This window comes from Cryptomeria japonica, chromosome 1 (genome assembly GCF_030272615.1).
Source record: "Cryptomeria japonica chromosome 1, Sugi_1.0, whole genome shotgun sequence".
Taxonomy (NCBI): domain Eukaryota; kingdom Viridiplantae; phylum Streptophyta; class Pinopsida; order Cupressales; family Cupressaceae; genus Cryptomeria; species Cryptomeria japonica.
This window is the reverse complement of record NC_081405.1, coordinates 657,238,315-657,264,856: the sequence shown is the minus strand read 5'-3', so window position 1 is coordinate 657,264,856 and position 26,542 is coordinate 657,238,315. Positions and strand designations below refer to the sequence as shown.

At 37.4% G+C, this 26,542-nt stretch overlaps 1 protein-coding gene across 5 annotated transcripts in view; it reads right to left on the bottom strand.

Annotated features, from left to right (window-relative positions):
* Positions 1-14,094: 14,094 nt before the first annotated feature.
* The window catches only part of LOC131050449 (uncharacterized), a 256,321-nt gene continuing 243,873 nt past the window's right edge, over positions 14,095-26,542 (bottom strand). For 3 of the 5 annotated variants that reach the window (XM_057984626.2, XM_057984627.2, XM_057984629.2), the window contains 3 exons: positions 21,588-21,704; positions 15,003-15,059; positions 14,095-14,832 (listed from right to left, as the gene is read on the bottom strand). In XM_057984626.2, coding sequence (XP_057840609.2) covers positions 14,773-14,832; positions 15,003-15,059; positions 21,588-21,704 — 234 coding nt within the window. In that variant the 3' untranslated portion in view covers positions 14,095-14,772. The remainder of the gene's footprint in view (positions 14,833-15,002; positions 15,060-21,587; positions 21,705-26,542) is intronic. The other 2 variants (XR_009106948.2, XM_057984628.2) reach the window with 2 other exon arrangements.

The following is a 26,542-nucleotide window of genomic DNA, read 5'->3' as shown; positions in this document are numbered from 1 at the left end:
ACAGAAATTGATAATGTTCTGGCAACATGGTCCCCTCCAGTCAGTACAAAATATTCGCCATTTCCGACATGGCCGACGTGAAAAATTCGCCATTGGCGAATATTCGCCACTAAAGTAAACTCTGGGACCGACACTATGCATTCAATGCACAAGTGATATCTCCTAAAGTTTAAAGGAGATGCAAATCCTTAGGGGGAGCTACATGTTGATAAAGATCATTCACCCCCAATGTTGAAAGGACAAATATTAAGAACAGGCAGTTACCATCATGAGGGAGAAGTTGAGATGAAAAAGTGTGTGCAATTAGTATCATTGGCTACACATTCACATGGGCGAGATGGATCACTACTGCAAGTGTCAAAGTGGGATGTGACACCAGAAGGAGGGCTAGTGGACAAAGTATACTGGTAGAAATATTGGATTGGTGCAGTAAACCAGCATGTGCAATATGTTGTCAATAGGGATAGTTACTGGTAGTGAAGAACATGTGTTGCAATGCATTTTGGTAATACTACAGTGGCTTTGGTGGCTTGGAAAGAAGAAATTTGCCTTGGGCAATATTGGAGATACATTGTCTGGCAATGTGTTGAACTGGTAATTGATCTCATGTATACACATCCTGATGAGTCAACCAGTTGGATAGGTGACATGTTGCTGATGTAGGCTGGTATTGTGGTAATGGAAGGGATGTCACAAGATTATGATGGACATCATGGAAATGGTAGATCATCTGCAGTTCATAGATCCTCACTTTTACCGATACAAGGTGCAGATTCAAGCACCAGATTTGGACCTGACATGCTTAGAAGACTAGAGATCTGTGGCTCAGGGGGAGATCATAGTCATACCCTCTAATTGATATCAGACATACTGAACACTTTGGTAGATCAGGCAGTTGTTTGTCCATATCCGTATGTCAGTGACTTTGGTAAGGTGCCTATTCAATTTGTCTATATATCAAAGTCACAATCAAGTTACTTGGGAGTATGATAGAATAGGAAAAGAATGTGCTCATTTTTCATTAAGCCACTGGGTGACAGGAAGTGTAGTCTAGGTTATAGGTAGAACAACCTATAAAGTAGGAGAAAAGGGCTCACTTAACCTGTTGTTAGCACAAAGAGGGAGAGTTACTTGCACAAGGGGAGAATATATCAGATTGGTACTTGATTGCTACTGACAGTTTGGTGTCAGGACAACCTCCATAAATGAAGAGTGTACCATTGGTATCAGATTGGTATATATGATTGGAGTCAGTTGGTGTCTGAACCCTCCATCTCAAGTGTTGTTGTTTGAGATGATGCAATGCATAACTGTCAAAAATGGAGAAGCAACCAATAGGAAGAGGGAAAAATAATGTCTGTTGTATACCTGATGTTAGTGCCCTTTTTCATTGTTGTCAAAGGGGGAGAGAGTCTGTAGTATGTCGGATACTACATGTGTTGACATCAATGCCAAAGGGGGAGATTGTTGGCATTGTGTTGTCATTTATGTCAACCGGTATAGGATGGCAACTGGTATGGGAGGTGTATGTGCAGTGTTGTCATTGATGTCATCCGGTATTACTATCATGGATGACAACCGACAGTGTGTGCAGTTAAGGCCAACTGGTATACAAGCTAGACTCCCCGGTATACAAGTTATTCTTGAGAATGAAGAAACCGATACTTGGTGAACAAGTGGATGAACATGTTAGTATACATGTTGGTTCTAACTGGTAAGATGATGACCGATAAGACTGCAAAGTGCACAAGTAATCAATATGCTAGTGTGTTGCCATCTAGCAGGACTCCCATCGGTAAATGATGTTGTCCCTGGAAGAAGAGAAGACTGAAGAAGGAATGATGCCTGAGGATTGTAGGGAAATTGCATTTTCCCAATAACAGGAAAGTCACACCATTGTCCAATAGATGACATAGTTCCTCTCCCACTGGTGATTGGCAGATTGTGAACCATAGTGTATCTACCTCCACCGATCGGATGATATGTGTGAGCCTCCAGCATGTGAGATCAATGATGTGCAACTGATCAATAGAGTAAGAAGATGAGCCACCAGAACAAACAAGGACTGATGAGTTTGTCACTTTGACAAACCGGTAGAGAGGAAAACCTGCCAGATGAAGGAGAAGGAAAGGATCAGCTACAAACGAAGAGTACAACTGGAATGCAGATGCGGTTTGATGCAAGGACAGTTGAAGACTGCTTGCATGATGTTATCATGCATGTTATCGACATGAAGGTAGACGTAGTGTCCACTGGTAAATAGGGCTACCGGTATGCTAGAAAGTACGCAAGTAAAAGGCTCTCTTCAGATGAAGCTGAACATGCTGATTTATAAGGACAATGACCGATCAATATGATACACCGACAACTCGAAGATGAGAACCAGTATGTGTGATGACTGGGATGACATGTTTCACAAGAACAAGGAAGGTGAAGGTATGAAGGTTAACTAGTATGGCAAGATATATTGACAGGGTTAGAGAACCGATAGTATGAAGCATACACCGGTTGTGTGTAATTGGTCGGTGACCATGTTGGATCGACATAGTGAGATAAGGTGGATGTTGACAAAGGAGTCATGTGGAGTCGATGTAGAGGACATGCATGCAGTGGTAGATGGTGTGTGCACCGATGAGGTTGTTGCAGGGTTGGTCGAAATTAAATGCAAACTCTGTAAATCATGGGATGTGTTGCAGAGGTGTGCGACTTGAGGAAGGTCGAACAGAGGTGATTGAAGGGAGGCATCGATCAATGCAAAATGTCCAGGTGCAGTATAAGGTTGGTGATGCAATCAGCTGAACCATTTATGGTGATTAACCAAGTGCCTTTCCGATAGATTGTCTATGTTTGCTAAACTTAGCAAACATGTATTGGAAGCCACGAGATTGGCAGAGCTTGATTGATTTTTTGTAGGTGGTCGATCTCTTGAAGGAGATCTGATTGGATTTGGTTTTCCTCAAGGTCGATGAAGAAACCCTAACCACCTGAAGTTTGAATTGGTTTTTAGCGGGAAGACTTGCTTATAATTATGCAAATCAAAATCGATGAAAGTGTGCTATTGGAGGATGTTGCCAGAAGGTGTGATGCCAGTTGAAAGAAAAGAGTTGATCTAACTGTGAGAGTTAAGCAACTGAGCATTTGGAGGTGCAACCGGTAAGAAGGCTTAGCAAGGGACTAACCGGTAAAGGTTTGATATTCTGGTAAGCTGCAAGAAGTGCATCAATCAAGACAACTGGTAGTGTTAGAACCAACAGGAAATAAGTAGCAGCAGACAAGGATTGAGAAGGGTTTAACCGGTATTGTGGAAGTAACTGGTAATCAGGTGGAAAGGCAGACAATCAGTAGATCTTGAATCAAGAAGGGAGTTGCAGTGATCAGAGGTGAGTAGAGGAAGAGAGTGAGAAAAGAGCAGACAAGGCAAAGGCCAAGTAGAGGAAGAGTTAGAGAAGGTGAGAGGAGAACTGATAGAGAATAGAGCAGAGGTGGACCGATGAAGAGACATATCTGTGAGGTTACAAAATTCATTTGTAATTGGATTATAACTAATGTGTTGATATAATGTTTTGTAATCACTGAGTTGGAGCTCGGTGTAGGGGTTGGTGCTCTTTGGGTTGGTGCCCTAAATCAAGGGTTAGTTCTGTTACAAGCTAGGGTTGTCGTTGCACCAAAAGATCGACCTGTCAATGCCTGATACAACCACTAGACTTATAAAATCCACAGGAGGCTATTAACCATGTCACGAATCCCCACGAGGGATGCTGGCCCACTGCCAACAATCCCCCTCCTAGTGTCACTCGTCGTGGTCTGCGTGATTCGAACCTGTGACCAATCTCTAATACCACTTGTTACAAGCTAGGGTTGTTGTTTCACCAAAAGATCGACCTGTCAATGCCCAATACAACCACTAGATTTATAGAATCCACAGGAGGTTGTTAAACCATGTCGCAAATCCCCACGAGGGATGCTGGCCCACTGCCAACAGGTTCTCCTTGGGTTGGTGCCTTAAATATTGTAATTAGATTTTCATTGTGAGGTTGGATTGGAGTAGCAGACTCCAACAACTTTTCTCACCGAGGTTTTTTCACATCTTGGGTTTTCCTCGTATATACCAATGTCATGTGATGTGCTTTTGTGTGATTGCATTGTGATGTCTTCATTTATCTCACCAGTAGGTTTACTTAGTGTTTGCATTTCTAACCGATACTCACTCTTAGGATTAAAAGGTTAAGAGTTTTGGATACCATTGATTCACCCCCTCTCAGTGGTACATTGTGTTCAACATTTTGTAGCACTGCTAGTTGTCTATAGATAACATAAATTAGTTTTATGTGGAATATGTCTATTTGCAACATCAACCATTATAGTCACTGTCCATAGGTCTTAGACTAGTCTTTCTAAACCCTATCCTTTTGACTTTATTTTAATCACTTTCAAAAGAAAGCATCATTTAGGTTTCCATATTAGATGCAAACTAGCTTGTCAGATGCATAATTCCCTTTGTGTTTACCAGCAAATCACATCATTCATTGAATTATCCAAGTAAAGTCAAGAATTGAACTTCAGAAGCTTGAGCTTGTCTCATTTGATCAATCTAAATAGTATATGAATTTCCTTATTCAAGAGAAGATAGAATATACTTGGTATATTTTATTCTCTGTTGTTAGAAGGTGCAAACTTCCTCAGCAATAAAACTAGCGCTAGAAAGAGGGCTTGTTCAAATCTAAAACAACCTAAATCTAGTATGAGATTTCAAATTCCAAATAAGAGATATATCAGATCTCTTTTATGTAGAAAAAACCAAAAAATTAAAATACTTAAAAAATACAAAAAAATATAAGTTAAAATGTCTGGGAAACTATTTTATGAATATTTTTGTGGGGATAGTCCTTTGGTTGACATTTTTCTGCTTCATAAATATTTGAACATGCACAATTGTATCCTAGGAAGTTTTTTGAGTTTGTTTGTAGGAGAATGTAGAATTCAAGACACAACTACGCATGAGGAGCTAAATTGCCTAACCTTCTTGTCAAAGGTGTAGTTATCACTACAAGGAAAAAAATTATTTTGGGACATACCCAGACCAATGATACTTGAAGAGCTTGGGTATTTTAGTATTCTAGAAGTTAGAAATGAATATTTCACCAAATTAAAAAGGTGGATTGAGAGCCAGTTAAGTGTAAAGCATGAATTATGCTTGGAAGACATATTATTGCCTAACTAGTGCAGGGTACACAATATAGCCCATTCAGAGTTTACATGCTCACCATGTGGAAAGGTCATCAACCATGTTTAGATTCAGTTGGGATTACTAGATTCATCAAAGGAGGAATGCATTATAGAAAAAAAATGGAGTACATACCTTGTAGCATAGGCATACATTTTAGCAGAAGCTAAAAGAACAACAAAAGACAGTGATACACCAATTGGTTGTGATAATGATCAATGTGCTGAAGTGTTGGAATATTTAGAAGGAATTGTTATTGTTAACACTAAGAATAGCTAGAATTCTAAAACAAAAGACTTTGCAAAGGAGTTGCATGGCTTGGATAATTGTCCTGAGCCATTACTATTGAATGCTTCATTGATTAATGAAGAAAAAGGTGATTATAAGGAACAACAAAAGGAAGGCATTGTTGATAAGCATCTAGTAGTACAACAAAAGAAGAGTCAAATGAAGAATTGCTTGTTGTTTAGGTTGAAGAAATGTTAGAGGATAGTCAATCTCCAACCATGGGTACTATGTTGAAGGAACAATTGAAGAAAGTGTTCAAAGATCAACCTATTAAAGAGGCCTTGGTTTTTGTAGATATTGTTGGCAAGAGACACTGTTCATATCATTTGGTGTTGTCATTGATGACAACTTTAGTCAGAGATCCTATCTGCAATGTGTAATCTGATCCTTCTGGAAGTCAGAATGAAGATTTAGTTAAGTCCGGTGAGTTAGAACTATGCATCCGACAAAATGTAGTACTTTGGTTGGCATTTCACTTATGATGAATATTTTGTGTTGCAGAGAAAGAGGAAAATAGTTACATTTCTGGAGTACCTTATTCCAGAATCTTACCCTCTGGTGATGATTGTTGTGTGAGTTGGAAGATTTGGTGTACAGGTTTTTGAACAGTGTGGTATGACCGTCTTGGATAGTTGATTGTTGTGTGGAATTGATGGAGTAATTTTGGTGATTTTTTTTATGATCAAGGATGTTTAGTTGGCATCTGGGAAGTGTGTGGACAATTCTTTTGGTTCCACATATGCATTGGAGTTCGGATTGAGCCGACTATGTGTGCTCATTTCATTATATGTTGTGTTCTTGAAGCCGACATGAAGAAGACCTAATTTCATGTTGTAGATATAAAAGGCTAATGGATATGATCATTGTGGATATCAATGAATGTGTGGAAAGTGTTTGTGATTGGATGTGCGTAGTTTCACATGTGCAAGTGAAATATTCCTGCTCCGAAATAAAGTAGAACAACATAACAGAGCAGTGTAGCAGTGCAACGAGAGAATAAGTGTTTTGTGTTTAACCAAAACTGTAACTTGGAATTTGTAGATGCTATTTTTTTCAATACAGACACTCTAATTATCTTTTGTAAAAGATTTTGCAAGGCAGTGAGCCTTCAGGGGTTGTTTCCCTTCTTTCTTTTGAGTAGTGAGCTCTAGGTAGTGTGCCTGAGTGAATGTGCATTCCCCATGTAATAGTTTTATACTTCTGCAGAGTATATTTATATTGTGGGTCTCATCCCCATCGTGGTTTTTCCCTTAACCGGGTTTTCCATGTATAAAATATGGTGTTATGGTGTTGTCGTTGATTACTTTGTGTTTCTGCATCTTTCTTTTGTTCATTTGCATTAAGTAGCTAAAAGAACAAGTTAATAAGGTTAAAATTGCAGAACACTAATTCACCCAACTCTCAGTGTTCCTTGATTCCAACAATTGGTATCAGAGCCTAGTTCCCCGGAAGAATCTTAACATCTTGAGGAGGATCCAAGAAGGTGAATCAATGGATTCTAGTAGTCTTCAACATCAATTTATTGTGATACTTGAGTATCTTGATCAATCCCAAGTTGAGGTTTGGTAGATGAAAGCAAATCTTAAAGATGTTGAGAACTTCATCCAGTCATTGAAAGATCAGCTGAACAAGTCAAGAGAGAAGAGAAAGGAACTTGTTGATAAGATAAAGGAGAAATAAAGCCAAAGCATTTGTGATCAAATCTTGAAAGAGAAGACATAAGAATGTGAAAAAATTGCTAGAGATAATGCAGTTCAAAAGAATGAGATGGAATATATTGTGATGAAATTGACAAAAGGAGATTGAGGAAAGGAAAAAGAATGAGGAGAATCTTGCTCAGTTATTGAAAGACAAGTCTGATGAATGCTGCAGACTTGATTGTGAGAATGGCCAACTGAAGCTTGACCTACAAGAAACCAGACAACATGAAGAAGAGATTGGAAAGTAGATTATTCTTCATAGATATGATCTTGAAGCTGCAAATGAGTACAAGGAGAAGTTTGGGATCAACTCAACCAAACTTAATGAGATGCTTGAAAGTCAGAACAAGTGAGGGCTTGGATTTGAGAAAGTGAAAGCTCTGGATTTGGTCAGAGCAATCCTAAGTCTCAACATCAGAAGAACAAAGCTAAAAGGTCTCTGATAAGGCAATCTAATGCTCATAAGTTCAATGGTAATTGTTTTGTTTGCAATAAATTTGGACATATGGCTAGTCAATGCAGAAATAGAATGAATCAGAATGGTCCATCTTTTTCTGGTCAATGTTTCAAATGCAATAAGTATGGTCATAAGGAAAATGAATGCAAAAGTATGATGAATAACTTTCCAAATAGAATGAATGTCAGGTGTTATGCATGTGGTAGATTTGGACATGTTGCTAACCAGTGTAGATCAAGAGGAAATCAAGGAAATTTCAGGCCTAGACAAGGAAATGTGGTATGCTACAATTGCAGCAAATCCGATCACATTGCAAGATTCTGTAGAAGCAAAAAAATGAATAGAAATGGTCTAGAAGACAAGAATAGGAATGTGCAGTCAAATGAAAAAGGAAAGAGAAAGTGGAGGAGATCAAAGATCAGATGAAGAAGACATGGGTTAAAAAAAGTGATTTAGATGCTGGAAACGGGTCCGCACTTGATTCTAGTACTGCAAATTCCTTTGGGAATTAGATTGAGGCCTCTGGCCTAAGGGGAGTCTTCATGCAAATATTTTCTCCCCTGCCAGATGTTGGTTCGAGAAGATCGACAGATTGTCAGTAGTTGTATTGTGGTGGTGCAGATGTTTTTGAAGTATTTTCGGAAGAGTTTGACGAAATTGAATAGCCGCAAAAGATTTCTTGAAGAACTGACTATGCAGGGTATTCAAAAGTATTAGGGCAAAATGGATTTATTACACTGAAAAGTTAGGTGTGCAGAAGATAAAAAGTGGCTTAATCACTTCATTTCTTAGTTTTCATTCAAAGAGAAGAAGGAAGAGAGCTCTGCAACAAAAAATTTCAGAGATCAAAGCGTGAAGAATATTTGCCGCGCGAATTTCCTAATCCGGTGGTCAAGGTATTTTTCCCAGAAACTTTTTAAGTTTGAAGTTTGAAATTTCTGAAATGACTTCTTCTGGTACTGCAACCTCACTAGTCATAGATATCATTGAGAGAGATCAACCAGATTTTAAGAAACACCCATTTATCTCCATGGAAGATGATTTGAAGAGTGCATTTTCATCGATTCCACATGGTGTTTTGCACATCGAAGATATTAGTGTTTACACGCATTGCAACATTGAGGAATTGGGAAGCTCACATCTGTTGAATCTCTACAGTAAATAGTTGATTGATAGAAATTTTAGGTTGAAACCAGAATTTCAAGTGTTGAAGGATAAGGGGTTTGTTCAGTTCACCAAATTTCCGATGTTCGATGAACAAGAATATGGGTCTGGTGTGTGCTTAGTAGAATGCACAATGAATTTATGTGGTTAAGCAAGCCTTTCAAGATCACAAAGAATGCTATTGGAGCTATTACTGGTTTGTGTTCATCCGACGAATTGCCCTCATTGAAGTTGGTAAAGAACCATATTGTTACAAACGCAACTAGTTCAAGGGTCAACAAAAGAGCCATGACAATCAATGACATTTTGGAGTATGATGTCAGATCTGCTTCAATGGTGATTGGATATAAGATATACTATTCCAGTAGAGAGAAATCTATATCAAGAATTGCCATATATGTTGCTTATGAGATGATCCAGAAGAATAATAAGTATGACCTGTGTGAGTTGCTCCAGAGTGAGCTAATGAAGAACTTGGCAAAAATCAAGCAAGACAAGAAGCATCCGTTCAAGTACAGATCTTTGATTCTGTGTTTGTTCTTCTACTTCATGAATAAAGTTCTGAGAGTTGGACAAGTCCAATGGGCTTATGAAATACCTATGGAAGTACAAATCAGGGAATTACTATACAATGTTGGTGAAACTAAGCCTCAGAAAGCCGTTTTATGGGGTCATTTCAAGAATTTTCAGAGTGAAATGCATGATAGGGAGAGGATCCCTAAGTCAATAGTTGAGAAGTATCAAGATATAATTTGGTTTATGGTGGATACAAACCAATGCCTGATGGAGGTTGTTGACCCAAGAACTGTATGGATCATGCCAATGGGGTATGAGGTAGATAAGAAAATATTGGATCTATATGCTTAACACTTGTTAATCAAACAGATAGATCCCTCAAAAGAGAGATTTGGTACATATGCTGAGAAGAGCTTGAAGATGCACAAGAAATTCAAGAAGCTAGAAATTCAAAGGAAAGTAAGGAAGGAAGTAGAGGCATATGCAAAAAGAACTGGGATCACCAAGGAGGTTGTCTGGGAAGCAAGAAAGAGGAACATTCTACTTGCTAAGGAGCTATCCAAGGAGAAGAAGGCCAAACCGAAAGCCTCTTCTCCAAAGCCTAGAAAATCAAGGGGCTCTGCATCCTCCTCCGATCCTCAGAAGCCTGCAAGCATAGCTAAATCTCTGGCCAAGTCATATGATGGAGAAGAAAAGAGGAAGAAAGTAAGATTTGTGACTGTGAAGGATGACGAGGAGACAAAGTCAGATGAAGTTGTGAAGGAAGTAAAGAAAAAGGGGACTAAAGTTTCTAAGGTTACCAAGGAGAAGCGCTTTGGTGGTGAGAAGCCCAGTAAGAAGATAAAGAATAGTTTAGATAAATCCGGTATGATCGTTAGAAAGGTGAAAGAATCCATCATTGAGCAAGGTAATCTCAAGCCACTTTATGATTATTATGAGTTACTTGATGATGTCGATAAGATGTCATTGGAAGAAGCAACTATAGAATATTTGAATAAATTCAATAGGGCTCTTGTAGAGATAATGTCAGAAATTCCTAAAAGCTTATATGATGTCCTGGAAATGAGGAGGTAAGTGCTCAAGCCGAGGATGAAAGGTTAAGATAGCTTATCTTGGTTAATACATGTTCGGTAATATCTAAGGAATAAATTAATAGAATTCTTAAAGAAGCCAAAAAGGAATTCAGAAGCAAAAAGAGGGTTAATAAGCTTATGATTGGGAAGATTGAAGAAGTCATGAAAGATACATAGAGGATTTTGAGATTAGTTTTGCTCAAAAACCAATATGAAGTTGTTCTTGAGAAAGCTCATGACGATATTGCTAAGTTATCTGTTCTGGAAGCTCAAAGTACTCAATTCCAAGGTGAGCAGATCAAACTATATATTCCCTCTGTTCCAGGAATGCAAGCAACAAATTCAAAAGTTGAACAAGTTGAGGTGAATGCTTCATCTGCTCTGGAAGCACCCAAAGATGATCAACATGTTGATGTAAGTGTTCCCTCTGCTTCAGTAAAGGAAGATATAGTTAAAGATAAGTAGGGAGGTGAGTTGGATAAAGGTGAAGAGGAGACAGGTAATGATAATAAGGATGAGGATACACAGAATCCTCCGAATCAACCCATGGATACAATGCCCTCTGTTGAGAATCAAGCTCCGGTTGTTGATGTTGTAAGACTTAAAGAGGTTTGTTGGCATGATGATGATTGTAATGAATGCCTTCATATGTTGTCATTGATGGAACATGTACACACACACATGTTTGTCTACCAGTGTTACTTCAAAGTTATTTGTATTATATTGCTACTGGTATTAGAAGTTTTGCTTGTGATGGTGTCAAACCGGTACATGTCGTCAACCGATATATACAGGAATGTCCCGACACCAACTTGAAGATCTAGCAAAGATTATCAAAGAAGAAATGGAGGATAATCGGTTTATATGTTGACAGAGGTTAACTCCAACTGGTATCGGTGTTCCAACCAATATTCATTTATTGTGTGATGAGTTATCACTAGTCGTGATGAGTTATCCTAATCGACAAATTTTGGCGGTATTTTGTGATGTTATGTTTGATTGTCCAGATACATTGCACCTAGGAAATTGTTATATAATTTCTAAGGCCGACATGAAATCTAAATGTCTATATAATGACATTATGATGAATTATTTTATATGTATGATGAGATATGATATGAGATGATTTGATGCGAAAACAAAAGTTTTAAGTCGCAGAGTATGTTGGTAATGTAGTTTTGAGTGCGCAGAAGAGGATCTATTCAAGCAAGTTGTGCTACTTCTAGATCACACCACCTGTTGTTCTCTAATCACTACAACAATCAAATCCCCTAACCGGGTAATCTCTAACAAGCTTCATTGTACAAATCCTCTAACAAGGTGATCCATTAGTTTGGATTCAGAAATCCTCTACCGAGGTTACTCCTAACAGAGATTTGGGATCTTTAACAGGATTTGCTCCTAACAGAGCATGTTTGTAGACCTTACCCGATTGGTTACCTATTACTGCAGATAGTTAACTTGTGAGTCTCATCTCACTGTGGTTTTTCCCATTTGGGTTTTCCACAAATAAACACTTGTGTTATGGTGGATGTTTTACTTATTGTGGATGCATTAAAATCATTTTGGATTACATGCATAGTATTTAACAAACTTGTTAAGTATATCTACCGGTCAGTGTTTAATATAGTATTGTTTTTGGTGTCACTAATACGCATGTAAATTGAGGTATTTCTTTGTAAGTCCCGCTTCGAATCTAGTTTATCTAAAATGGCTTCATCATCTAAGAAAGTAGAGAGGTTAATGATCACATCAAAACCTATGGAGGTTGTGGAGTCGGAACGAAATGTGTCTTATAATTCTTTATCTCAAGTCCCTGATGGAGTCATTGTAAAAGGAGATTTGTCTAGCTACATTGATTGTAAAATTGAAGATTTAGGATAACTGTCAATTTATTCTCAGTTGAAAACCCTTTGCGATAAGAGCGGAAAGATTCAACCCGAGTATATTAGGGTTTATGAGAAAGGTTTTCATAATGCAACTTATTTTCTTAAGGGTTTTGAGGAGGAACATATCCGAATTATTCTGAGTCATGTTCATGGTGAGAATATGTATTTGGAAAGGACACACATTATAACCAAGGAGGCTATTCAAGCTGTGACTGGTTTTTGGTCAATCGGTGAAGTACCTAAGCTGAGGCAAATTTCTAAAGAGACAGTAATTACGTTAACTTCGTCAACCTCTGATGGGCGTGCTTTTTCTATTAATAACATTAAGGACCCAGCGGTTAAACTGGCTACTATGGTTATAGGCTACCAGATATTCTATTCCAGTAGAATGAACAGTGTACCATCTGCAGCAGTGCATAGTGCCTATAAAATTCTTCCACGGCCAATTTTGTTTCTTGATAGGGTATGGTGATCTAACTCAAGTTTGCACCTTTTAAATAACCAACTTTATTAGAGTATGAACCTTTAGAAGTTGAATTTAATGACTTAGATATTCTAGTGAATGCACACAAAAATGTTATGATTGTTAGGTAGTTCTTGTTAACTTGGCAAGATAAGAATGTTTTATGTATGCCAAGGGTATGCAGTGTGATGGCTAAGCCATGTTGTAGACACCTAGAAGGTACCACTTTTTGTTCCTCAATACAAAATAAAGAATGTTTTATGTATCTTGACAGCCTCCATGTTAATGTATTCCATGAAAAATTCATTTTGGCATTTATTGTGCATGCAGCCTCTTTCAAGTACCATTTGCTATTACTTTACTAAGGAGGTGGTCTATTAGGGGGAATGGGTATCATGTACAATTATGATTATTGTATGTACAAATATGGTATACTTATATTCAAATGTACCGAACAATATGATTTAATGAACTAACACTTTGCAACTCTCGAGTGATAAATTAATTGGATTTGTGGTTACTAGTGTCCCATGGAAACGCGTTCCCCCCCCTCCAAGCCCAAGTCCCCCCATCCCCAAAACCTGTCCCCAGTCTCCTCGTCCCCAACGACCGTGGAACATTGGTGGTTACTAATATTCAAATCTAAGCCAACAAAAAGGAAAATAGTCATGGTTCAGGTGGAAAAGCATGGCCTACCTCACTCCCTTGTTTGCTCACAGCCTATACATGATAACTTGGACTGTTAGCTGAATCTTAACCTGTAACTGAAAACTTGTACTTTTTCTAGGTGATGTCTCAACAACCAGTACCACTCAATATTTGGCAGAAAATTAATAATCAAATTATGGTGACTTAACACAAGAGTAGAATGAATGTATAAGACTTGTCACCAAAAACTAGCATGGATATTTGTAATCATAGGAAACCACAATATATGAACTGTTAAACTTTCCAAGTGCACTAGTTCTTGAATTGTATTCAACACAGAAATATTATGATTGTTTTCTCGACAGGCATCTCCAAACTATTTAGTTAACACATCCAGTATCCATAATCACTCGGACAATATAAAGATCGGTTGTAATTAGACATAGAGCAGACAAACGACATAAAAGATGAAGAAATTCCATGCACCATTTTCTCTCTTGCACTTTCAATGAAGACAAATTCAATATAATTCCCAAGATGCTAGAAAAATGGAGCAATATAAAGCTATGGACAATACGGAAAAATAAAGCTTACATAGTAAATGCTCTTTTCAAAGTGAGTATATAGTACAACTGAAGAAAACTCTAGAAATCATAATCTTGGGCTTGTAAATGCATCAATTGTTTCCTTATACAACTTTATAAAATTCTGAAAGTTTTGTCTGTACAAGAGATTATTTGTGATTGTCATTGTTTTACTTTTTATGATAAAGTTCTCTTCAACATCAACAGATTTTACCATTTTTTTATAAAAGTGGTCTTGCAAGTATACACTTAAATGAAGACTTGCAAATTTGGCATAAAATTTATTTATGATGCTCCAATACAAACAAGACTAAGCCATGGATACTGGGTATAGATTCAACACAGCAAGTGAAGTTTGCAGCTAGGCCTTCTAGGCCATAATCAGGAGAGATGGGATACAAGGAGTGGGAGGAGGACATCATTTTGAACAGGGGTATTCGAGAATATTACTAAGTTTACAGATGTGTTGCATTTAAAATAGTCATAAACATACATTGGTACAGGACACGGACCTCATCCCTGTATCTGAGATTCCACGTGACTATAACTTAATATTTGGATCCAAAGAGAGTTTTTCTATAACCTGACTTGGCTGTGCACATGAGAAGTTCACCTGGCAATCAGAATATTGAATAAGCATCGTAAAATCATTGACCTTGAAGTCCTCATATTACCTTTTCAAACTTTTCTCTTTAATAGAGAATATTGCCAAGTGAGCTCCACAGCCAGTATTCTATCAAGTATTACATCTGAATTTCAGAGCATCTTATCTGCTGGTGTAACGGTCTACAAAAGCCTTTACTTTTGGAGGTGCTAAATATTTTGCCTGATACAATTTATACAATTCAAATACGATGAATGCTTGTTTATATTCGGTACAAAGGAAGAAATGGCCTTACTAGATAAGAAATCAGTATTCAGGATATAAGAATTAATGACTATTTTAATTATTTTCTTAACAAAACACCGAATTATAGAAAGAGGATGTGCACTCACTTGAATAAACATGCGCTCTGCATCACCACTTTTACCATTTTCCTTCAACAGTATTCCCTGTAAATAATGCAGTTAATCATCAAATTCATCATGATTACCACTGGAACATTAAATGTACTCATCCACAACGCGTAACTTTAAAGATAGAAAATACATTAAGTAATGTTTAGAAAGTGATTAAAATCCACTTCCTCCGAACAATTGAGACCACCAGTGCTGTGATGGCCCTACAAAACAAACTTTACATTTAACAAATGACAATGCCTATGCCACTACTCATGAAGAAAGTCTCAATCCAATTTACAGGCACTTTAACCATTAGGGCATGCTGGATTTACCAATTAAAACACCTTCATAGAACAAGATCTAAGACAGAAATGTCAAAAGTTACTGAATATGATGGAGTTCTGTTTACTTTTGCAAAGAGCACTCACAAGTGCAACACTTCCACAGGTAATTTTCTTGTCCGATGCATACCTTGAATAAATGTGTGTATACTCTAGTTAAATATGAGTCTTTTGTGGGGATAAGTATTAAGGAAGAAGGGAAGCCAATACTATAAGCAGATGAGTCACGACTCACACCCCACACACTACACGAGAAGTTCCAGCAGAATGATTTGTATGGTAACAAATCACAAGAAACCGATCACTAAGTGCCAAATGATGGAACCAACTTGCCCATAATATATTATAGATCCTATTATCATAAAAGCTTGCACCCTTGCTGAGCTATCAACTCAGCAACCTTGTGAAACATGGAAACAACCCCGAAGTGTGGGACCTTGCGCAAGAGGGTTGAATCTCCAGAGAAGGCTGGCTTCCTTCTCAATCCAGGTGCAAGTGTTGAACCAACTCAACACTTCAAAACTAACTCCTAGACTTATCCTAACAATTTGCAGAGGTAAAGGGAAGAGAAAATGCTTGAAATAAAAGGAGGTGATGCACCAAGATAAGAGATTGTTCCTCTCCCCACCCGAAATGACACAAGGAATTAATTGAAACACCTTGGAAATGCACAAACTTCAATTACATAAGTGGCCCCAAAAGCATGTATGGAGGTTAGAATTTGCTAAGTGTCAAGAGGGGAGGAGGATTCCCACAAGTCACACTCAGAAAACAAGTTAACACAACACATATGGAGAGAAAAGCCACAAGACATGCACCTATGATGAAGGTAAGAAAGCATACACAACATACATAAGTTGAAAGAAGGCAAGAATGGTGATCTTCAATTAATTCAAGGCCAAAGGCCAATCTTATAGTTGTAGAAATGCAAAAGATTACAAGTCTTCAAGAGAAGAGAAGAGCATAAGAAAGCTCAAGGCAACAAGGAGAGAACCCTTTACAATGAGGCTTAAAAGCCATTATAAAGAAAAATGGGTTATAATGGTGATCATGACCCTTGCATGTTAGTCTGGAAGTGCAGGGAAGTGCAGGGAAGTGCATGCACTTGACTTGTACATGCAAGCAACGTAGCCATACCCACAAAGGGCAATCCTGAGAAGGTGGATTGACTAACCTTCCAAAGTCAAACTTGACATAAGTCACCCAGCATGGCCCCGTACCTCCCTTGATGGAAATCCTGCCAAAAACATTAAATGCACCCCTATGGCTCCACAATAAAAGTGCATAAGTCACCAAAACTGTCGGAGCATTTAAAGCCTTGAGTGTCGATCATGCCATCCGGAAGCGTTGCAAGTCGGAAGTAGGCTTGGAAGAATTCGGAGACCGGACTCCCGAAGTGAGGAAGACAAGGGAAGGAGCAAGGAACTTCGGAACCTCGGGGTTCCGGAGTTTTGGAGGAACTAGGGAGAGAAGGCAAAAGGGGAAGGAACTTCGAAACCTCGGGGTTCCGGAGTTCCAGGATAGAGAGGGAAAGGGTTAAAGAGAGAAGAGGAACTTCGGAGACCGGGGTCACCGTAGTTCCGGGGTTGAAGACTAGGGAACTTCGGAACCTGGGGGTTCCGGAGTTCCGGGGTTGAGGAACTAGGAACTTCAGAACCTGGGAACCTGGGGGTTCTGGAGTTCCGGGGTTGAAGGACAAGGAACCTGGGAACCTGGGGATTCCGGAGTTCCGGGGTTGAAAAACAAGGAACTTGGGAACCTGGGGGTTTTGGAGTTCTAGGGTAACTTCGGAGACTGGAGTCACCATAGTTGAGAAGACATAGGAACTTGCTTCTAACAAGACAACACTTCACATTTCATAATTCCATTGCTTTTCTCCTTGAACAATTGGGCAGCGCTGGTCCATGGAACATATCTCTGATCGGTTCTCACTGATGGACCAAGGGTGTCATAAAATGACAATAGATCCCACCCTCAAAACTCAAAATAAGTAGAAAATGACAAAAAAGACACAAATATTTACAGTTATTCTAAGCACTATTAGATGCTAAAGATGTTCTGGGAGACTACTACATCTGACTAACAACATTTGACCTATGTTAACAATTTGAGAATTTACTATTGTAAATTGTGAAGTTTTTAAGTGGTCAACCGATGGTGATTTTAAAGCAAAGCCCCAAGTTGAAATCCCCAAACGAATTCTTACTGTGCAACTGGAATAAATACAGCAGGTGCAAGTCCTATGCAAGTTTGATGGGATAGATATCACAGCCATATGCACAAACTATTTTGGAACAATCACATCATATCCTAGTGTTTGACTATAAACTAGGGTAGATCCCACTCTAAGAGTTCAGAATAAATATGAAATAAGAAATGAAAATAAGAAAAACAAATTTAATGCTGCTTTCAACTTTATAGCGAGCCTAGCAATGCTTTCAAATTTCAAGAATTTATCTTGTTTATATACAACCTAAAATCAACTTTATGGTGAGCCTAGCAATGCTTTTGAATTTCAAGAATTTATCTTTGTTCATATACAACCTGAAATCATGAAATTAATGACCAGTCAGAATTTTGCAACCTTATCAAGAATAATGCTATTAGTAAATATCAAAGTAGCTAGATAAGCCCCCACCCATCCTGAGATGTGCATATCCCCATACCCAATATGGATATGGGTACGATACAATGCGGATACATCTCAGATACCATACCCACGTGTGCCCAAAAATCCCTAATTTTCCAGCCATGCTGAATACTGTGTGATTTGGTTTTTAAAAAATCTGATGTGAATCTTCTCAAACTTAATTTAAGAAAACTTCAATCATGCAATTTTTTTTTTAAAAATTGGTATTAACAAAACCTACACCAAATAGGGAAGGAAATGAAATGTTTTTCTATTTTAACAACCCATTTTTTTGGTCTTCTTCCAATGCAATTCTACCATTTCTTTTGGTGTTTTAATTTACAGAATTAAAAATTAAAAATTAATTGTTTATAATTTCATATTTATATAATATTGTTTAAATGTTAGAGATTTTTTAAGAATTAAAATTTATTATTCAAATATAAATAAAATTTATTAATATATATATAATTGCTCATTCTTTACTAAATTATCAATATTTAAATTTTAATATTTTTGTTTGTTTAGGTAATTACTGCCAAGGGGACAGCTCTCATGATATAAGAACCCAAAAAGTTATTAAATGCATGCCCTTGCCACAACGGGTGCAACACAAAAGCAGCACAAAGCTATGCTAAAAAACTAATCCTACTCAACTAACAAAAAGATATAGCACTACATGACAACAGAACTTACAACAACCCAAAAGGGTGTGCACCAAAACACATAATTTCATAGTTACTCCCCAAACTTTGCTGATCTTAATGTCATAGGATGATTGAGTCTAGAAGGAGGCAATTTCTTCTTCTTTACTTCCGTCCATTCTTGTTTAGTCTTGTGAGAGAGATTCTATTTGTTGCAATTTTCCTTCTCTGTGGATCCTCCATAAAATAAATCTAGTGGAATCACCAGAGACACAGGAGACAGTAGACCTGATTTCAATATTGAGTCTGATTTCTCAGCTGGAATAAGAAAGACACCAGCAACAACTGAACCAACATCTGGCTTACTCCCATGATTTGATAATTGCAGATCCATTGAAGGGGGGAAACAAGGAATAGGATTCACTTCCTTTAGAGCTTGTGAAGAAGATGAGTCATCTTTCACATTCGGTGCAATAACATCGTGGCCAGACTCAGCCCCAATCCACCAAGTGAGCTGATATGGGACAGCTTTAGCCCGCTCAATAGTATGCTTCTTATTGCACAGGGAGGTACTATGGGCAGTTGAGGAACACTTTCTGCATCTAAAAGTGATCTTTTCGTAATCTACAAGTTGTCTCCAATGTCTATTCCCAACCTTTAGTGAGATTTCAGCCGGTAGGTGTTTGGATAAAACAAATTCAACACATAAACGAGCACAAGTAGAGCTTTCACAATTGATAGTATTTTTTGAAATGCTGTGATACTTACCAAGCCCATTGGCAATAGCCTTCAAACACTCAATTTCCCAAAATTGCAGAGGAAGGTAGGACAATCTTACCCAAAGTAATGCAGAAAAAAATATTTTAGTTCGTGAATCGAAAGAGAGGAACCATGGCTTGATGCAAAAAAAATCTCCTTGATAAAACCAAGGACCAGTGTTAAAAATCATCTGCTTATCTCCAAAGAATCGAATTCCAAGATAAAAAACCCCTTGGCACAAAGGTAGATGTTGATTTCAACCTCCATGAATTCTTTCCAATTCTTGCTTATCCAAGAGTGGACACAATTTCAGCTAGACTTTCATGAATCTGCAAATTGGGGCGTGATCCTACAAATATTCCTCTCTTTCATAGACGATCTTGTCCAAACAAATCTAAGGCATTGAGTCCGAGTGGAGAGTGGAAAAGGGAGGATTCTGGGAGGTGCAGGGGTGAGAGGAAGAAAAATCTGATGGGGAATCCCTCAACGGCAAATTCAGACCAGGCAGCAACCACCACGCCTTCAAATCAAGGGCATCCAAACCCAGTGCCACCTTGAAATTGAACCAAGAATCCTCCTACTGTTAAGAAAAATAGCATACAGATTGGGCCCCAGAACCCTGTGCATCACCCCAGTCGGGTAGATTAACCCTAGCCACACCCTTAAATGGTGGATCTGCTTTACTTCAGTTGGGCCGAGGGCAAGATGAATTTCCACCTAGAAGAAACACCATAGCGGATCCCACAACAATACCCTTCCCGTGCATAGAGTCCATACCATCCAAGATGGATTTGGAAGCAAAACACTGTGAGGTAGAGTCCGAAACAGAGGCAATGCCATAGGAAAGGGAAGAACGTGCACAAGAAAAGCCAAGGTTGTGCCAAATGAAACCCCCATTCTTGCCTTTGCAATCGGGTGAAGATTGTAGTAGTCCACGACAATCACTTCCAATGGGCAAAGCAGCATGCACAGGAGTAGAGGAGTGCGAAGGCATTGCGAGCATATATATTTAAAATTTAATATCATTTTAATTTATATTTATTTATTTTATTATAGTTTTTATTTTTTAATTAAATTTTAAAAAATTAAATGTGAAAGTAAATTTAATTTTTTTGTTTTTAAGTTTAAATTATTATTGTTTATTTAGTTCTTTATATTTAAATTTTACTTTATTTTATTTTAATTTAGATTTAATTGACATTACTATTAATTTAATTATAGGCACTGGTTTGTATATTAAATTGTTAAATCAACTTATATTTATTTATGTAGCAATTATGTGTCTATATTGCTTTTTAAGTACTAAAAATCTCCTTTAATAACTTAGTAAATTGTGTTAAATATATGTGTATGTGTTTTTTATGACTGTCATATCCATATTGGGGTCTTCAAAGAATGGAAGTATCTGTATCTGCGTATCTGTGTCCATGCAACTTTGATAAAACCATAAATCTAGAATAAAATTAAAATTCAATCAAATTGTAGAAGAAACCCTAATCTAGCTTCTAACACATTAAGTTATGGTTTCCTGCACGAAAGAAATCTATGTTTGTTTTAGACAATAGATTATTTGAGATGCAGAAGGAATTTTCCACAAATGCCATTCTAACTCAATGGTTATTTGACATCAAATGGTGGGATAAGGTGCTTTGACATCCTCACAAATATTCGTTAAAATATATGAAACTTGATTCATAATTTTTCTGCTTTTATTTTAGGTCAGAGAGAGTCTACTCTATGGTCTGAAAGATTACCAGAAGTTATCCATGAATAAATTTTTTGATGCTAAACATGATTCACTAAAAATCTCAAAGTACTCTTAGGCCATAGTCCAGACTCCATACCATTCTACCAAAAAAAATTGAGAATTATTTTGAATACAAGTTCCAAGAAATTTGAGATAACATATTTCAAATCCCATGCACAGCTGTGGCAGAGAATACGTGATACGGTACTAACTGGCAGTAGTGAAAAAAAATATAGCCTGACGTCTTTGTAGAGATTGATATTGATTGCATAAATACTATGCCCATCAAGCATCTCATATCTCACAGAAAAATGGAAATAAAAGACAACATAGTAGCGAAAGAGAGCTATTTTTCATTTAAAGGAAACTTGAAGAACATTTTTTTCTGTAGAATAATTCTTTTAATCATTAATGTTTAATGTGCAACTAAGTAAACTTATTGGTAGTACAATCTATAACCTTTGCTAAGTATCCTCGAAAATCATTTGGTCGGGTAGCTATCAACGAATCATATACTGCTGTAGCATCTCCTACATGACCCCAATTTGAGTATGCCTTTCCCAGTAGCAAATCAACCTGCATTGCTAAACATAAGAATATGCTGCTACCAAACTATACCATATGGGGTTATCATTCCATCAGAATTACCAAATGAGAAGTAAAGGAAAAAAACTAAACTAGCATAGCAAAATGCATAGAATCATAATTAAGCGTAATGCTGTGCCAAATCCAAGAAGATCTATTACAAGTACCTGTCCAGTTTCAAGTTTAAATATGTCAACTTCATAAGAAATGAGATTACAAAATTAATAGAAACTTCAAACCACAAATATTTGAACAGAAACATACAGTGTCCTTTAAGGACTAGTTTCTTTTCCTTTAATCCTAATAATGGTTGCTGCTTTTTCTGCATTTGATGTAGGCCAAGTATTTACAGTCAGTTTGTGTGTAAAATGGGTGACGTCATGGTCCCAAATAGTTAAGCAAAATTGGAACCCAACCACAACTGTCCAACATAAGATTCATTTGAGCACTGCTTTTTCCTTCTTTTCCTTATCACAGAGTATTAAGATCCTATACAGTAGGTACATTTTATGTTGTTATATAGTGCATTAGCCAAGGGTTTCAACAGTAAGATTGTTACAGCCTTGTGCATATGTGAAAAAACCAATGAAGGAAATCCACACCATACAACATCTTAGGGTTGGGCTAAAGCAAGCCTTAAAGATTGATAAGAGATCCAAAATAAAATTCAACTCAAGGCTCTAGGATCTCATAAAAAGAAGTCCCTAACAGAGAACTCAAACGAAACTCCACATAGGCAAGGTTTTCATTTGGTGAGAAGAATATCTATCCAGTTGGGAAAACTGGTTCACTAGGTGCAGTTATACAACCACACCACACCATCTGGCTAAGAAAAGTAAGTTGTGGGGGACTTGACCAAAGGTTACATAAGGAGACGATGATTGAGAAAGGCCGAATGAGATGAGTTTGTGTTGTTTGTCAGGCCTCTGAATATATCCTAAGGAGGCTCTAACTGAGGTCTAGGAAACAGTAAGCGTAAAGGTGGTCTTCTAGCATGAGTGGGCAAGCGTTCTTGCAGTGCCTCAACAGGAGGCAGCAAGAGGTCAATGGAAGGCAATGGCTAAAAGCACCTGAATATGCCCCTAGTCTGCAGAATAATTCCAGGAGTCAGCAAGGGAATGGCTAACCTTAGTTTCAATCTTCAAGCACGTCAAGCTGCTCAAGGACAATAGGAAAAGCAAGAGCGTGAAGGCCCTCTCGTCACAACTCCTGTGTTATGTTTGGGCATATCCTAAGGCACATTAGAGTACAATGCTCTAAATGTTTTATGTACAGCCTATGTTCATTTCCCAATTTGAATTTGATGATTTCCAAATGCATGAACTCCCCACAACATTCAAATGAAAATAGCATACTGCTGGCCTGATAATTCTGAATGTAAAGGCCTGATTTTTTGTTATGTTCGATTTTTCAGGATGATGCACAGTTTGTAGACAATGTTTGCCTCTGTATGGAGGGCTGTCTTGCGGTGCTTTAGATTGTAAAAAAACTGTTTGTAAGCTGGAGCATTAAAGCAGAAGTCAAAGTGACAATTGGGAGGCTGTCAGAGTGTGGGAATGTGTAAAAGATGGGTGTATGACAGTCACAAGCTCAAACAAGACTTCTTGGCACCCTAGGCAAGTGAGAAATGACCAAAGAAGATGGGTTTTATACCTAGGGAGTGTGGTAAAGCCACTAGCAAACTGGGACAGCGAAATAGGATGCTTGAATAGTGAAGGGCAAGGCTCAATATGGCTGTAGAAATGTGATATGACAATTAACAAGGGTGTGCAAGGACTTAGGAGGCTAAAAGTGAGTGTAAGGAGCCCTAGAATAGAGGCCAGAAAATACAAAGGCTTGGCAAGCAAGCAAAGATGTCAATTTGGAGTTCCCAATGCTCCTAGACAAGGATTAAGAACTTGCCAATTACTTGGTGACTTATGAGTGATTTGTAGGGCTGAGTTACTTGACCTCAAGCTCGCAGATTTTTTGACAAGTTGATTCTACCACACAGACTCACCATACACGACAAACCCGCAGGTAAATTGGTGAAACTGGAAAAAAGCACAAAAAATGATTGGACTTTTTGGTCTTTTTAAGAAAATCCATTATCCAACCATGCAATTTCCTCACATAGCATTTACAAATTTGTTTGAGTGCATTTAAACAACTTTGAAGTGAATTTGAAGAAAAAATTACTTTAATTTCAAGATTCTTGGTTAGAATTTTCTTTTCTTCTTTTATTCCAAGCATTGCAAGAATCTCATTTCTTCCTAAATCTTAATCTTAGGTTTTAATTATGTTTTGAAAGCACTGAATTCAGTTTGCTAAGTTTTAATGTTGATTTAAAATATTGTTTATGAATGAAAACGCTGATTTTTTACTAGTTAAGGTTTATCAAGTTATAGTATTAAAAATGTTATGTTGCTTCAATTATTAATGTTATTCATTTATGTTTGATATACAAACCATTTTATGTTGTTTTATTTCATGTTTTAAACAGAACTTTTTTTTAACTAATGTAACTTAAAGTGTTTTTGTTTTATTAGATTCAAAGCACTATTTTTTTACTTTTAAACACTTTCTTTTAATAAAAATGTTACAATAAAATTTATTTTCTGATTTTGTGAATGCCAAGTTTGCACCTAACAAGTTAGAATACAATGAAATTTGCATCAAAAGTTGGAAGCTGACCCGCCCATGTAAGGGACATCACTTAAAAGCATTGCATGCTAGGGTTGAACTCGGGAAATGTTATTTGCAACTATTGTGGTTAGATGAATGGAGGCATCAACTGCCTCAAGTAACACCTCGCATGTAGCAGCCTTGCATTGACAAATTAGAAGCAATAAGAGAGGATGAGGACAAATACAGCCATAGTAGTGACCATTATGTAAAGTGCTAGGCTAGTTTTTTCGTATTTTGATAAATTCTTTGATGCAATGCCAAAATGAAAATGCTGTAATATTCCAACTATATATTTTCTTTCCTCATGGTGTGATGAGCAACAGCCTATATATATATTTACAAACTATATATATAATGATCACCCAATACATGATTGGGGGGGTCGTTAAACTTGTATTTTTTGTTCTTTCGAATCTATACTGGGGAGAGCAGATTACCAACCAGCATTTCAGGTGCAAGCATATAGAGACAAAATGCAGATCGTATCAAAAGGAGTGCAGAAATCAAAGGTCATATCTCAGACACAGCAACATCTTGAAGGACAGATCAAGACATTATCTTGCATACAGTCATTCTGAACTTGAGAATATTTCGCATGTAACCAAGTACATATTTCAGACAGGGTGACATCTTGTAGGACAGATCAAAGACATTGTCCTATATATATTCATTTTGCATAGAATATTTATAATTATATTCAGACTTTATACATCTAGATTATATCAGGTTTCATAACTGAGTTATCTTGGAACAATTATATCAGTCCATCATCTCATTAATTTGCATAAGAGAGGAAGTCTTTACAGGGGACATCACACATGCATATATTAATATCAAAGATTATCAAAAAGATGCGATTGGTAAAAGCAGTGCTTATGTTAGGAAAATAATTGTGTTAAGATCTGACTTGATAAATAAGCATTAAAGCAGCAATTAAGATTATGTTAGAGGTAGCAAGTAATAGGACAAAAGGTGATGTCCCTCTTAAGAGTCATCTCTGTTGGTTGTAATTAGGGCTGGCGGATTCCAATTGCCTTGGGCAACATTGGAATCCGCCTCCTTAATATATAGGGCCTAGCCCAATACCTTTCGGTGCACCCAAAAAGGTTCCATGCTTCACTTAAACCCTTCACGCCTCCTTGATAGGGCCGACCCTAGCTAATAAGGAATTAATATAATTAATTAAGTTAAAAGAAGGCCGACATGTTAAAAGGAATAAGTCTCCTATAAATGTGGCATTTGCTTCTCATTATCATAGCACAATAACAAGCAGATGATAAGTATTTTTCGGTGAAAAGTGAATTCCATATTCAGGGATCTGGCAACCAGCGAACTACTCTAGATAGCAGCAGTAGACAGCGAACTCCATTAGGCAACTTTAGACATCTATAGATCCATAATTAAAGGCAGTGAACTTCAGATCCCCAACAGCAGCCAGCGAACTTCATCAAGACATCTGCAGATCCATAATTAAAGGCAGCGAACTTCATAAGAGGCTATAGATCATATGTAATGTCCAGTTGAATTAAAATCATAATCAGATCTGAGGATCCTTTGGCTGGGTTTTTCCTCCTAGGAGGTTTTCCCAGGGTAACTGTGTTTTGTCTTTTGCATTTCATTTCCTTTATTATGCTTAAGTCTGGAAAACAATAAGCTAATTAACCTTATTTTAATTTTCTGAGTTTTATTCAATCTGAAAGTACCAAATTTAACATGGTATCAGAGCTAATTGGTTAGATCAATCTTCAGATTTAAAATTCAGTACACCTTTATTTCCAAATTGTTGTAGCTTTTGCAGATCAGGTCAATGGGGCTGAAAGTTGAAGATAGGCTTGATAGGAATCTAAATTTTACTGCATGGAAAGTTCGAATCAAGTTGGTTCTTGAGGAAGAAGATCTTCTCCAATTCATTGAAGCGAAAGAGCTAACCGAGCCTTCGGATGCAGCTGAGTTGAAACAATTCAAAAGGGATGCTATCAAAGCCAGGAAGATTCTCATTGATTCAGTCAAAGACCACCTCGTCACCTCTATTGCTTCATTCACCACTGCAAGGGAAATGTTCAGCCACCTACAAGGTACATATGAAGTTAACAATCTTAGTAGGGCAATTAGATTAAGACAGCAACTATTTAATATCAAAATGGCTAAAGAAGATTTTGTTA